The 15,276-nt window shown below is 40.5% G+C and overlaps 1 protein-coding gene across 1 annotated transcript in view; it reads left to right on the forward strand.

The window, feature by feature from the left end:
* The window catches only part of LOC128497195 (phosphatidylinositol 5-phosphate 4-kinase type-2 alpha), a 51,742-nt gene that overhangs the window by 18,070 nt on the left and 18,396 nt on the right, over window positions 1-15,276 (forward strand). Inside the window, exon 3 of the mRNA XM_053467142.1 lies at window positions 13,937-14,034. Within this exon, the coding sequence (XP_053323117.1) occupies window positions 13,937-14,034 (98 nt within the window). The remainder of the gene's footprint in view (window positions 1-13,936; window positions 14,035-15,276) is intronic.

A 15,276-nucleotide genomic window follows, 5' to 3' on the forward strand; every position in this document is an offset into this window, starting at 1 on the left:
TTTCCCCTTCTCTGTGCCCCACATGTTCGTAACATTTCCAAAGTTTGGTTTTATTGAGTTCAAATGTGAATCAAACACAAATGTTGGATTTAAAAGGTCTTTTACTATACAACTCTTAGGAAGGACCCAAGATTTCCTACATAGCATCTGGGGTGTTTTTTATTGTGTCTTTTGATGTCATAAAGGCACAGATATATTGGGCTAATAAAACAATGCTGCCCCGGGGAATCATGGAGATATATTGCAGTGAATTTAACTATTTTCCAGGACATAGTGTTTAGCTATGAAGACTGTAGCGTGAGTTTGTAAATGTTAAAACTGTAGTAAAGAATGACGTCCTACACAGTGTATTTATGTTTATGCTGCCCTGCGGAATATGGTGGTGCTATATACCGTATTGGCTCGGATATAGGCCGCCCCCGTATATAGGCCGCACCCTAAAAGTTTGGTGCTTTTTTAAAGAAAAAGTTTTTTTTCTTTAAAAAAGCACCAAAAAAAACATGCTGCCACTCTGTCCCCCCCCCGAGATATGCTGCCACTGTCCTCCCTCCCCGAGATACGCTACCACTGTCCTCCCTCCCCGAGATACGATGCCGCTGTCCTCCCTCCCCGCCATACGCTGCCGCTGTCCTCCCTCCCCGCGATACGCTGCCGCTGTCCTCCCTCCCCGAGATCCGCTGCCCTCCCTCCCCGAGATCCGCTGCCGCTGTCCTCCCTCCCCGCGATCCGCTGCCGCTGTCCTCCCTCCCCGCGATACGCTGCCGCTGTCCTCCCTCCCCGCGATACGCTGCCGCTGTCCTCCCTCCCCGCGATACGCTGCCGCTGTCCTCCTCTGCCCCCCCCTCCTCGACTTACCGGAGCAGACTCCCGGGTGTCTTGCGGGGCCGGCGAGGGACATCTACGCAATACGCGTATGCAACTTCCGGTACCGGAAGTTGCATGCGCGTATTGCGTAAATGTCTCCCGCCGGCCCCGCAAGACACCCGGGAGTCTGCTCCGGTAAGTCGGGGGTGGGCAGAGGTAAAACGCTTAGATAACCTCCCGTGCCGGCACCCCCCCCCCGTGGGAAGTGCTGGCAGGGGAGGCTGTCTGAGCGTATCGGGGAGAAGGATGCAGGTCCCCTGCACCGCTGCGGGGGATCTGTATCTTAACCCCGCTGCCTGCCCGGCGCCCGGGACTGCATGTCCCGGGCGTCGGGCGCTAGAGCCCGAATATAGGCCGCACCCCCACTTTAAAAACTTAAAGTGGGGGAAAAAAGTGCGGCCTATATTCGAGCCAATACGGTAAATCACGATCATCTGTAGGTACTGTTTTCTTCTCTTTTATTAGGAGATAGGTGACTCTACAATGACAATAAAAAATATCAAGGATACATTACATCTGCACTCATACCCTATTTTCTGGGCAGCAGCAAGACATGGAATATAGCCAAATTGTCCTTCTTTATATAAAAAAAATAGCTCCTAGCGGATATCTGCTATGATGAAACAAAAAATGATGAAAAGAGTTCACCACTTATTCTCATACCGGGAAACTTTTGGCCTCTGGCTCCCCGTAGCCTTCCCGCTGATGTCGGGGGCGGTCCTGCTGACGTCGGCGGGAAACAGCCTTAATTCAAGGGAAAATGGCCGGGGAGCGGAGCGTGTCAAGACCCCACTCCCGCAACCCAGAGGATTCGGGTCTTGACCCGGAGAAGCAGTGCTTCACCCGGCAATCTCTGGGGTCAAACCCGGAAAGTTCCCAGGTATGCTTATTCTGTACTAAGGGCTAGATTTCAAATTAACCCTGTGAGTCATTTTACCTGGAAACAACTGCTTATGATGGGTTCTGATGTCCGTTTCCATCGGTGACCAATGATAGTGTTATAGGAACCTTCATGGGTATGTCGAGGTCCTTCAAAAGACTCGATGAAAGACTATAGGTGCTGGAAATGTCATAGTAGGTTCTCCAAACCTTTAATAAGACAATATTTGCACTTCTATAACTTTGAGCAACTATTTAGAGCCTTGGATTCTACCCATCACTATCCTAACATGTGCCGCAATACACAACAGAGAGGCGATTCTAATGCATTCAAGTCACTGTCCTTTCTTGTTCTACAGCAATTGATACCTTTTCAATGGCTAGTACCTCCAGTGACACAACTTTAAGAGGTTAAACTAATCCCATTTTCTTGTCTCCTTTCACTCATTAAAATTTCAGCAAACTAACCACACAGAACATTCTTCTGCCATGTCTTCTTCAAGGACATTGCATTTTCAATAAGGTCTAACTTCACAGATTTTATTTTCCCAGGCAAGGGCAATTTTGAAATAACTATGATTTATTTAAGAATCTGTCTCAGGAATTTTAAGAAAAAAGGAAATTGACTTTCAGATTTTCTAAATTGTTTAGTTTAGAATTGTCATTGAAATAGCATTTTTTTAAACAGGAAGCTATTTGGAAGCTTCTGCTTTTCTTCTTCCGTTTGTTTGCCCTAGATTATAGCATTACCTGCTATTTTCAGTTGTCTTTCTGGAAATTAATATATATTATGTGGGTTAAATGGTATTTATTGTCTGTTATTTAGCTAATATTTCAGTTTTTAGATTGTAATCCCCATAATGTTAGTTGCTTTTTCATTGATTGACCAAATCTGAACATCCGTGCAAAGAACATTTATTAAGAGAAGAAGAAACAGGTTGTTTCTCATGTGAGTGATGGCCCATTGAATCATTTAAACGCCCCACATTAACTGTGAACACTGAGCCTACCTGCTGGGTTTTCCTGTAAGAAGAGCCACATTGGATCATAATTATCAGAGCGATTACCCTCATAATATAGGCAGAGCCGGACTGGCACTTTGAGGCCAATGGCCGTCTGATAACGCCGACTGAATACGCTCAGGCAGCATGCGATGGGCAGTATCCAGCCCATGGGTACACTCTGCGGCACCTGATGGCCAGTCTGGGCCTGAATATGGGGCTATCTTGGTTCTTGTTTTTAGCCAAATTCATCAGGGATGGTCCTTCATAATGTGTAGAGGAGGCAGTGAGTTGAAATTCACCTACAAACCCCTACATTGAATAAAATCATAAGCTGGTGAACGATGAACATATATTTTTAAAAAGGTTACAACGCAAGTTCTTGATCTTGGTGTCCTACACTAACATGATCAGTTCTCTGCTTGATGCGATGTGATCATAATATGCTGGTCAGTTTTCTTGCCTTGGGGCCTTGATTGGAGATGATATTCTGTGAAGAGCTGTGTTGTTCCACCGGTCTGCTTGCAGGGTAGTTATAATATTGTAGAATAACCCCATGAAGGACGTGTTCTAAATGAGAACGTGGTTGGGTTACCCCTTACGTTTTAGCTGTTCTGTCCAACGCATTTCTAACGAGGCGCACATCATTTTTCAATGTAGGAGTCTGTTAGTGTTCCCTATCTGGCATAAAGTGCAGGCTTGCTTTGTATTACTTTCTGATTTGGAGCGCCATTCGGTGGTATAAATTACATAATGGCTTAAGGCCATTAGACAAGCAGCTGGGCCACCTCTGATTACCTTACAACAGTAATGTAACTGAACACCTCGTTCACCTTCTGTCAACCTATATCTGGAATCTGATGCCTTAACTATTTTAAATATAAACATATGCCACTCGTTCAAGCAATGTCAAGGTCATCTCCCCACCAGTGGACCATATTTAACCTCTTTGTAACGATTCAAAAGCAATTCTTAAAGCACAAAGGTGTCGTTTTACTTACTGTGATTTACTGATAAAAGCATGCAATCAATGAACCTTTTATTGTAAAGATCTGAACCTCTACTTTGAAAGGTTTCTTGAGTGCAAGATTAAAGGAATGACACATTCATGCACACGTATTACATGGATATTGTGTACACAGGTTTTTTACCCTGAAATGTGAATTGTATGATGTATAGGAAAAATTATCCGATTGTCTCCTCTGTTCAGCCATGCATTGACTGCTGTACTGCATATATCTATATACCAATTCCCTGCTAGTTTATTTTCATGCAGAGGACCAGTCTGTTCTTTGTTGTTGACAGATAATATTCAATTAATTGACGGTTGTGTTCTGTGGCCAGTTTACTATACATTAGCTCGTTACACTTTTCAAATATAATTTATTATCTGTTTTTGTAAGCTTGTTTTGAGCAGGAGCCTCCTTTTTTTATTTCTGTAAATATTACGTGATGTTCTGTTTATCCATTGGTGAGCAATACAGAATATGACGGTGCTATATAAATCAGACAATAATTTTATCATGCACAACGCTAAGCCTTCTTGGCACCCCCTTGCTATAGAAACATCCCTCGTGCAGGTCGTTCATAATGCACAGCGACAAAACCCCTATAAACCCCCATATAACCAATGTTTGAGCCCTTTCAGTGCCGGGAATACATGAGCTATGTAAATGAGCTATAGGTTCTTGGTGGCTATGTTCTAAATCCATAGAGATGGGCAAGCCTTTCCATGATCCCATCAGCAGACGCATGATGCCCTTGTTCAGAAGGATATGATAAGGACATAGGTTAGGCTATACTTTCAGCATTCAGCTTTAACTCCCTCCAGTCATACAAGGCTTATATATAATATAGCATAAACTAATAGTTGTGTATGAACCCAAGAAAGCCCGATGAGTGGTGGTGCATAACACGGGGCATATAGGAGGTCACTAGTGGTCAGTGAGTCCGTGGTCAGAGTAATTCTGCTCACCACACAGAAACCAGTAGAATGTCTCTGCCTCTTGGTCCACATTGAAAAGATTTTGCTCTCTATACACAATCTCCTTTGTAATCTTGCAGCTCAGCGGAAGAGATCCCCATTTTGTTCACGCACTAGGGCTCCGTATAGATCCCTGACAGCTCGCTATCCCTCAATGAAACATTTCTTCATTCTCCGTTTTAGTCGCTTCCAGAATGATGATTTAAATACTTCATCTGTTACAGAATAATTGACACATTTTCTCCCCATCTCTTGGCCTCTTTAAATAAATCTTTAATGGCAAGGTTTTAATATGGCTTTTAATAAAACAAAAAAAAAAAAAGAAAAAAATTTCCCTGTGTTTCTCTGCTATAAATCCATGTTGGAGATTATTTGTGTTTTGCTAATTAGTGTAATTACATTTTAAAGAATGTAATTAATCACTGCATGGGAAAAGCACCAGCAGAGATACAGCTGCTGCAGGATTGGCAAGGTTGGGAGTTTTAGAGAGGACTCCAGGACAATTTTATTTCATTCTCTCGCTAGCTGTACGAGAAGCGACGTTTTCGACATGACAGATTTATTTGAGAGACCTGACATCGCTGCCAGCGTTCGCTGCAAATGAAAAAAACAAGACAGCTCTTCAGGTGACTTATGTCTGAATAATTAATGTTTTTATCAACCGGGGAATTAGATGTGATGCAAGATTTGTTAACTATAATAGCAATTAAACCTGTGCAGCCATCAGGTCCTGGAATCATTGTGAAATGCGTATTTATAAAACAAAGAGATTTATCAAGATTTAGAGGAGATCTAATTAAACTAAATAAGCCTATTGAATGATGTCTACAGATTAAAATGAGCTATATGTGAATTAAAAAAAAAAACACCTTATGTTTGTACCAACTTGTGTTCTTATGAATAATACATATTCTTCCCCATCTCCCACATAATGTTAAGTTGCTGATTGTGGTTGATTGGTTCAGGCTAGGGTAACCCCATTTTATTTCTACCATTCAAGACCACAGTATGGCGCTGATGAGATTACACACAGGCATAAATTATACGCACTGATTCACATATGCAGACACTGACACATACACATAAAATCCGTTTTATATCATATAAGTTATTAGGAAACATTGGGAACAATGTTGATTTTAGGTTTAATATATGTACATTAGAATATACATACAGCCATTACCAGGCATGATCAGTTTAAGAATGAACCCCTCTTATTACTAGACATGAGCAGTTTCAAAGAATTAACCCCTTTTTTACAGGACATGAGCAGCTTCAGAGAATGTACCCCTCCATTACCAGACATTACATAAACACACAAACAAACACAGTCACATACATGCACACACAGTGGGTTTCTTACCCATTGCTAGCTGCAGCTTACACTGGGCTGTGTGTGAATGAGAAATCTCTTCTGACTGATTGGGACCTCGTTCGCCCAGAGCTTTCATTCCAGGGCAATGCATTGTCCTAGATTGAGGCATTGAAACTTGTACCTTCAGGAGAAAAAGAAACAACTTTATGTGATAGATATGGAGGTCATAGAAACATAAAATTTGATGACAGATTTCCTGGTGTAAGACTTGGGTGCTAATCAGTCCTTAATCTTTTTGATGCCTATCCTATACCTGTTCCATGACTGTATTGGCATCTACAACTCCTGATGGGAGGCTATTCCATTTATCTACCACGCTCTCAATAAAGTAAAACTTCCATACTTTACATCTACACCTCTGACCGTCTAGTTTTAGATTCTTGTGCCAACATTTTCTCTCCTTTGACATAAACTTTCCTCACACTTCGTTTTTACTTTATAACCACCAGGCCCCATAATGTCTGAAGGAGATCTGTTCCACCCAAGATAATGGTGTCTCTTCTCCGAGGACAAAACATCCTGCCTTATGTTGTTGTGGTTTTTCGCTCTTGCAAAAAATAGGCCGACACTATTGGGACTCTATGAATAACATTTATATTTTCAAATATTTGTCTTCAACAAAAGAATGTAGAATCTGTCACAGTGCTAATTATATAATACCTGTGTAAAAATAAAATGCTAGTTTTTGACAATACAATATCTTTCAATGATAAGTAAAACAATGCCAGATGGTTCGTCTTTCGTGCTGCCAACAACAGAGAAACCCAGAGAGTCTGTTTGCAAGATCTTCCAATCTCAATGAGCCGACCAGTCACCATACTGCAAATGTAATATTCACTCCTAAACTAGTCAAAGTCAGGACAGGCAGCAGCATATAGAGGGGTTTATTCGCTAAAAGGAGCGTTGACGTCTTCTGCAGGAAGAGCTTGGCTAACCCTGTCGAAAACGTTGTATCAGTGAGATTTCTCCAAAGTCTCCATCACTCATTGAATTATGCATTATACAGGGCAAGCTCAACCATTCTTGCTGGGTAAATCCGCTATAGTTGTCTATTAATAGTCTATGGTGAAATGAGGGGATTGAAACTACCACTGTCCTGCCAGCTGTCCCTTATATACCCATAGTGATTAGACCCTAGAGTTTAGGGCCGTTAAAAGTATAGCACCTATAGCATGCACTATGCTTCAGATACGAGGACTTGAGGCATTTATAGACTTTGTATACATACTAATACGCACAAGGTTAGCCTGACAGGCCGTGCTTCTGGGGCAAGTGTGACATCTCTGAGTAAAGCTACGCCAAGTGATTGGCAAGGTTCCAGGTGCCACTAAGTTTAGCCCTGTGAGAATCTTGGGTTCTGTTTCTCCTAAATCAATAAACTCCTTGATGACTTAGTATTTACCACTGCCAGGCCTCTCAACTTGCCACTGAGCTTTGGTCCTGAACTTGGCTGTTGGCACGTGGCCTCGGCATGTCCATAGTCCAAGTTCAAGTTATTCTGAGCTATGTTTCTTGGCTTTGAAGCCCCACATATGGGAACAGTGTTACTCAAATATTAACGGTATTACTCTATTGCCTCCGCATTATGGGGGACATATGAAAAACATGCTTCCGGGTTACATGCACTCAGTTCCAGAGCTTGTATCTCTGCCGAACCCTGCGAGAACCCGGTCTCTAAGCCAGGATATGTTTACTCGCTACACTTACTGTTTGCTCACATATCACTCACATCTTGGGTCAAGAACCGCATATGTGAATGTTAGAATTGTTTTTAACTTGAGAAATGAATAGAGTTTGTTTAGTATTTTTGTTTACATTTAAAGAGGATTGCTAACATGACACCAAAAGGCACAGAAAAAGGTACGCACCGCTAGTCCGCTCCCCAGTTACTAATATTCCAAAATATACAATATAATCAACACATTCAGAAAAGAAGTCGGATGTCCTTACTGGCAATATTATGTTACAAACTTAAGTTAATCTTCTTGTGAACCCTTTATTAGTTTCTTAAAATACTGGTAATTTGGAATATATTTTATTTTCTCTGTGAATTACATTTTTATTTTTACATAGATTGTCTAAAAACCAAAGTTTGCGGTTTTTCTGTTGAGGCCGCAAGTTTCACTTCACACAGGGCGCTAGTAAGCTGACCCGGCCTCCGTTAATTTTGCTTCCGCAAGCTTTCCCCCGCAAGCTTTATCCGACTGACGAGGTTGTATGAACTGCATACGTATTCCCAGTGACATTTGCTCAATAAGATACGTGGATATAGGAATATACTGTGAGCATCCTATAGATCTGTCAATCACTGAATCCTATACTTAGCAGTCTCTGCACAGACTCATTGACCACTCACTGAAGCAACAGATGGATGAGAATTTCAAGTTCCTTTAAAGTTCCAAGTTCCTCTTCCAGTCGCTCCATTCCATTGGCTGTTCATGTTTTTTCGCACTTGGTTTCCAGTTTGTCTTGTAAGCTAGTCTAATTATATTAAAGTGGACAGCTAAGAACAATCACCCTTTTCTCATTTATTTTAACTGGAAGCAGGACAGAGTAATTGTAGCCGCGAGGGTACAGCTATAATTAAGCACATGTCAACACCATAATCGCTAATGTTAAATAAACGTATTAGCTGTAAGACCTTAAATGCACTCCTAATAATTTGGAAGTGTTCAGATATAAAAAGGAACCCCTCACCTAAACAGTGTTCATCCTGCTCAATATAGGCCATAAACACCTTATACACACGTTGAGCTACAAAATTAATACACAAAGGAAACAGTGGTTAATGTAAAGTGGCCCGTCTCCCTTTTTTGACACCATCATAATGTTTATTTCTGTAAATGAGCAGCTGCAGGCAAGAAACATTAATTTGCATGTGAGGCCGAATTTTCAAAGAAGTGAATGGAGCCCACTTTATACCCTCCTCCAAACCAATGCATCAACTTCTCCAGAGCCATGTATGGAGCCTGGTAAACCCAACACTGGCGAGGTGATAACTAGAAACCACAGGGCCTTGGTGTACAAATTGCCCCAGGGACCCCCAACGTCACCACGCAACATTTTCCTTTGCCCCAAATAGCTTGAGTGCCACATTTACCACAAAAAGCTTATCAGTGCCATCCTAATCCCAAACACTCTGCTTTTGCCGCCTTTGCCCCCAAACAGCTTGTCTGTGCCATCATTGCTCCCCAAACAGCTTGTCTGTGCCCCTTGCGACATACATTCTGGCACACATACATAAGCACACTTGCACAAATTTACGCATGCTAACACACATACACTCATACTCACTAACACACACTCACATATCCAAGCTAACTCAAGCACAATTACACAATCATGCTAACACACTCTCCATCTCACACCACTTACAGATACATGCTCACACACAAAGACTTACACATACACATCTACATACACATACATACAAACATACTAACCCCTCACCTCTCCTGCGGATGTCGCTCCAGTTCTCACACACTGTGTGGACAGCCTCGGTTTCACTGCGGGGTCAGAACTTGGCCCTGCTGCCTTTCTGTCTCCCAGTGCCAGTTCAGAATTGTTTAGAAAGGGCCCTTATAAGACGGTACAAAGAGACAGGGACAAGTGGTTGCAGGAGTTGCCTGGGCCCCCTGGAGAGACGGGTCCCGTTGCAGTTGCGACCCCTGTAGTTACTCCACTTATTATAATTATTTGAACGAGGATAGGGTATTTTGCTGATCATTTTATGCAGGCCTGACTTGTTTGTTTCTAATATCCTGTATTCCTTAAAAAGATTGTAAGCTTGGTAGCAGAGCCCTCTTTAATGTATCGATTGTCTTTAGTCTGTCAGTTCTAGTTTTGTCATTCTCTTTCAACGTATGGACTGTAGGAACCACCACAGAAAAAAGATTTATCATGTAAGAGGCTCCTTTGGAGTTGTTCGGTAATTCTGAGTTCATTCAGTAGACCGCCATGGCTGACTGGCACGTTATTTGCTAGGGATTTAGATACACAGAGGGACGCAATTGAATTGCAGAAGACTTTTACAGTCAAGCACAAGAACCAACATCTTAATGAGAGCTTAAAGTTCATTTTAAGTGCCAGGTTCTTCTTCCATTTGCTATCATCCTGTAACAGGGCTTGGCTATCACTTAGGAAGGCTATCCAATATAGTTTCCATTGCTAATCTGATATCTTCTTTCATTACTGAATTGAAAACTTGTAGCAAAAGGGGAATGCTTTTCATTTAATTGATTCAAGGCTCTGGAATGGAAACATGTTCTATTGGAAAATCTCCCTCTCACGCTTTCTTTCTTTCTTTCTTTCTTTCCTTCTTTCTTTCCTTCTTTCTTTCTTTCTTTCTTTCCTTCTTTCCTTCTTTCTTTCTTTCTTTCTTTCTTTCTTTCTTTCTTTCCTCCCCTCTTAAAGAAGTAGTAGAATGCTTGGTTTATATTGCTAAATGTTCTTTTCATTTTTTTGGTTTATACATAATGTTCCTTTTCACTTTGAGAATCCAAAAACTTTTGAACACATCTGGAGCCAAATCCTTAATAGGGTGTCCTTTCTGTTATGCAAAGCTCCAAATACTCGGATTTTATCATCCAAGCCTGATTTTTTTAGGGTTACGTGGCTATAATTTGGACAGCACGTTTAGTCCTAAGTACTAAGGAGGCAGTTGCGATGCTGTGAGTGAATACATTTAGTATATTTCTAAACTATTTTCCCCCATTCCTTGCTGCATACTTTTGGACAGTTGGCGATAAATGTCATATTCCAGATTGCATTCCCTTGGAGGACCCCTTCACATTCATACTTTATATGTTTTACATGTTTTTTTGGCAGCCAGGGAGGAGATACGTGAGACAGAAGATTAATTTTCTAGCTCTAATAATTAAAATAACCATTAAAAAGCAAAAAAATGCATTGGTGTCCATGGAAAACACATAAAAAAAGAAATTTTAGAACAAGACTGTTCCTTTAAAGGTGAAGTCCTTTGGGAAAAAGTATTTTTCTCCTTGATTATAAAATAGAGTACTGTACACAGTTATATTGGTAACATTGACAAGGACCCTGTTGTATTTCATTTTGTTCCAATAAACGTTCTCATCTGAAGACGTGGAGGCCGCCATGTTTTCAGTAAACATATTTTGGATGACTTTCCCTGTGAGTTACCACACTGAGCTGATTCTTTATGGCAATGCTAATGAAGTCCGTTTCTTTTGTTAGTCAGAATGTGTGGCTAAGTGATTAAGACAGAGCCTTTCTGTGCTTTACCACAGGCAGTATGATAATCAGTATGATGATCATTACAAGACGTACGCTAATTATTGGGGGTTTACGTGACATTTCTGCCGACTGCGTGAAACAAGGAGAGTTTCCCTGCAGGAAATAATTATCTTGAATCGATAGATTCTTTGAAGAAGATAAAACAATGCTGGGGATCTTTTAGAGGGCATTTTTATTACTCTGATAATTTAACTTCGAGGATTGCAACATCAATAAAAATGTGTTTGAAGTTACATTATAAAGCAACTGCTTTTCAGTTGTAACCACGTCTTAGGAGCACCCAGCACATATTGTTGTATATTCTCCAATGGATATTTACCAGGATTCTATACATTCTGGACCTTAAAGGGACCGTCTACTGCCCCACACAGCCCCACCATCACCATCATTTTAAAATGCATTCTTTTCCACCCCCCAGGGGGAGAGCCCTACGTAGTGAGATCATTAGACCCCCTGGAACTCTCGCAGTAGCCAGCTTTTTAGTCGGCTGGCAGTAAGTACGCGCGCATGCACGCTTCTGCACAGGAGATATGCTTGGCCAAATACAATGCTCCAATGCTAATAATTTGCTGACTTGAAAAGAGAGCAACTGCATATAGAGGGTTCTCATCAATCACTAAATACATGGCAAACCCTGTTATTTTCATATTTAAAGTCATCGTATGCATTAACGTGGACACGATAGCTGGATTGCTCCTTTAATTAGTAGATATATAGATATTTAGGTCTTCAGGTTCCATACTACAACTATGTTAAGTACCATTATTAAATGTCACTTCTTTTTAAAACCAATATGTTTAGCTTTCTTTTGCACTGAATTTTTATTTTGTTTTGGGTTTTTTTGCTTGTTTTTATTTATTTATTTATTTATTTATTTTTTACCAATGACCATAGGCATTGTTTTTGGCTCTTGAAGTACATTATAGCTAACATTTCTGGCATCCTGAGATATTAAGGAAACGCACAATTTTGGAGTTATTTTATTGCATCCTGTTTATCTTTGCAACTAAGAGATGACCAGTAAGTGCTATGAAAGCGGGCATCTCACTCGAAGAAAGAAAGCTGAAAAATGATGCTACATTTACACTAGGTTTTTAATGACAATTTGATATTGTGTAGATCTGTTTTTATTATTTATTTATCATAAGTTACTAGCAGTTGGCGCAGTTACTAGCAGCGGGATACTGATTGTCATTCTCCCTGCTGGTCTGTGGCATAATTTTACTATGACATCATAAACTAATGGCTGAAACGGCAAAAAAAGAAAAGTTTACCTAACAGATCAATGTTCATGAAATATTTATTTGCAGCCAGCTGCCTGTTCTTGTTTAAACCCCTTAATGACAAAGCCTGTAAATGTACAGGCTAAAAAATGGGTTAATATTATATTATTCTGCAATTAAGTATTACTGTCGAACAATGTACCACTTAGAATCACTGCTTGTTACTTGGCTAAAGGTTGCCGGCGGGCATAATGCCAGCGCAACCACGTGCATAACAGTGGTTGCCGCTGGTGCATTCATTCACACACAGAAACATGGAAGCAGGAGGCTTAAGTTTATTCATATTTCTTTTTTTTTTCTTAGGTCAGCAATATATCTTTATAGGACCCTCTAAAGTGTGGGTTTCTCTTTGTCTGCCAGTTCTATTTTTGCCATACCCTTGAATGTATGTGTTGTAAGAAGCCCTGCGTAAATTGTTGGCCCTATATGAGTAAAATAAGAATAAGCAGGTATACACTGCAGTTTTGATTCAGCTTACATACAAAATAACATTTAGATAAATTCACATATTTGCATTAAGATGACTTAATTTTAGTTGTATGGCTCCATTTTACAGCGACCAATAGATGGTGTTGTACTGGTACATTCCCTCCCCCATGTTCGTTAGGTGTTGCGGTACAGATGAGGCATTGTTGGATGAGGGCTATGACATCATATTACGGGGCTGTGCTTGATTACATCATGAGGTGGCCGCAGACCTCAATCGGTTTTACAGCTCAGTGGGTCGGGTAGGGGAGATCCTTTTGATCTCTCTGCCCAGCCCATGATGACTGCTCACAGCAGGGCAGTTGGAAGGTTTGCTGCTGAGTGTTTGCAAATAGAATCCTTGCTATTGTCAAACAAGCTAGAATAAAAAATTGCTTTGCTTCCGAATGTTTGTTGGCGTACACCCCTGCTGTGTTGCTCTACTACCGCTTCCATTAACTTCCCACCAAGCTACTCTAAAATCCAGGGCATCTTGTGGTGTTAAAAGCAAGGTCTCACGTCTTTTATGTACGTATATGAATTCTCAGTGCACTCTGGTATACGGTAGTTCATGCACATTGAGACATTACTGTCCGTTACATGTGACTTTCTGACCATCACATATTGAAATATAAATAGGGAAGCAGTTGTTTGCATCAAATCCCTGTCTGACTGCTGCTGAACTCTTGAACCTTTTGTACGCACATTGTGGGTTTTGGTACCAGTTTATAACATAATTTGAAGTGTTCTTGTATGATATTAAAGATCTGTTGGTTCCCCTCCTGAATATTTATCTTTTTTCACTTTATTCTAGATTATCGAACTCAGTCATGTTCAGATTCCCATTATGTTGATGCCAGATGACTTCAAGGCTTATTCCAAAATCAAGGTGGACAATCACCTTTTCAACAAGTGAGTCATATAACCGTCTGCATTATTCCACCGTCTTGTTTTGCCGAAGGCAGATGTAAAAAAGAAAGCGCATTTGGACCGAAATTCAGCAGAAACTATAACAAGAACTATTTTGATATGCTAACACTTTTAAGGACTCTTATTTCAATATTAATAAAAACAATGTAGCAATAAAAGTGTTTAATATACTTGGTTTTCTTATAAAGGATACTTTATTACCAACACAATGTTACACAGTGTACAAGAAGTCATTTTTGCAGGGAGAGGGTCTTAGACTTGGTATGAATGAGAGCAGATCAGACTAATATCAGTGGCTAATAATCACACAGACTTTGAACTTTTGGCTAACAAACCATTAACCCTTTGCAGCCCTTTTATACAAAGGGGGCTCTTGCTTCCAGCACCCTGGGGATTGGCCATTAGTGAAGTGCCACTTCCAGAAATATCATTAATGTACAGAATGATTGCATTCTGGAGAGAAAAAAGTCACCTTTTCATTCATTACATTTACATTACATTTATTTCAAAAGCCAAAGCATGTTGGAGAGCCCAGGCAGGGAGCCCATTTATAAAGCTACTTCTAAAAAGGTTTCACGTGCATATTTCCACTCGTCTTTATTCCTTATTCAAATGTTCTTTTGTATTCTTTTATAGCTGTCAATACAACCACAACTCTATGCCACCTCATCATGCTTTGATTAAGGGGATATTGTAATAAATTAAATGGGAAAATGTTCTAGAAGTCATTATGAGCCTCTTGAACTTAACCAGGAGAGAGTCCAAAATACTTTACCCAAGTGCAGAATATATTTAATAAATAATTTACTAGATTTTTGCTATCGGAATCTTGGTTTGAGAGCGAGGATCTAAACACCTCTCTCTTCTTCAGAATAAAAGGTCAGAGTCCACAGTGGGCATTTAGTGGAGATTATCGATGAAAGCCCTCCGGTGCCATAGGTGCTTCATCCATAGGACAATCCTTCATACATTTCATCTATTTATTTAGTCTTCTCTCTGAACTCAAAACCAAATAAAAGAAATTCCAAAAGCTCACCTACTGTTAGTGACCTGAGAAGAATCATATTACTTCTGTAAATGACTATCGATGAGTCAACCAGCATTTTTTTAACCCTAGACAAGCTGCCTGCTTGGAGTATTACTTAGCTCACCCTAGGCTGACTTATCATTTTAAGGTTATTTTGGAGGATATATGCTAAATCCTGACTTATGACACTGTAGATA

Source organism: Spea bombifrons, chromosome 5 (assembly GCF_027358695.1).
Source record: "Spea bombifrons isolate aSpeBom1 chromosome 5, aSpeBom1.2.pri, whole genome shotgun sequence".
In the NCBI taxonomy this organism is placed as follows: Eukaryota; Metazoa; Chordata; class Amphibia; order Anura; family Pelobatidae; genus Spea; species Spea bombifrons.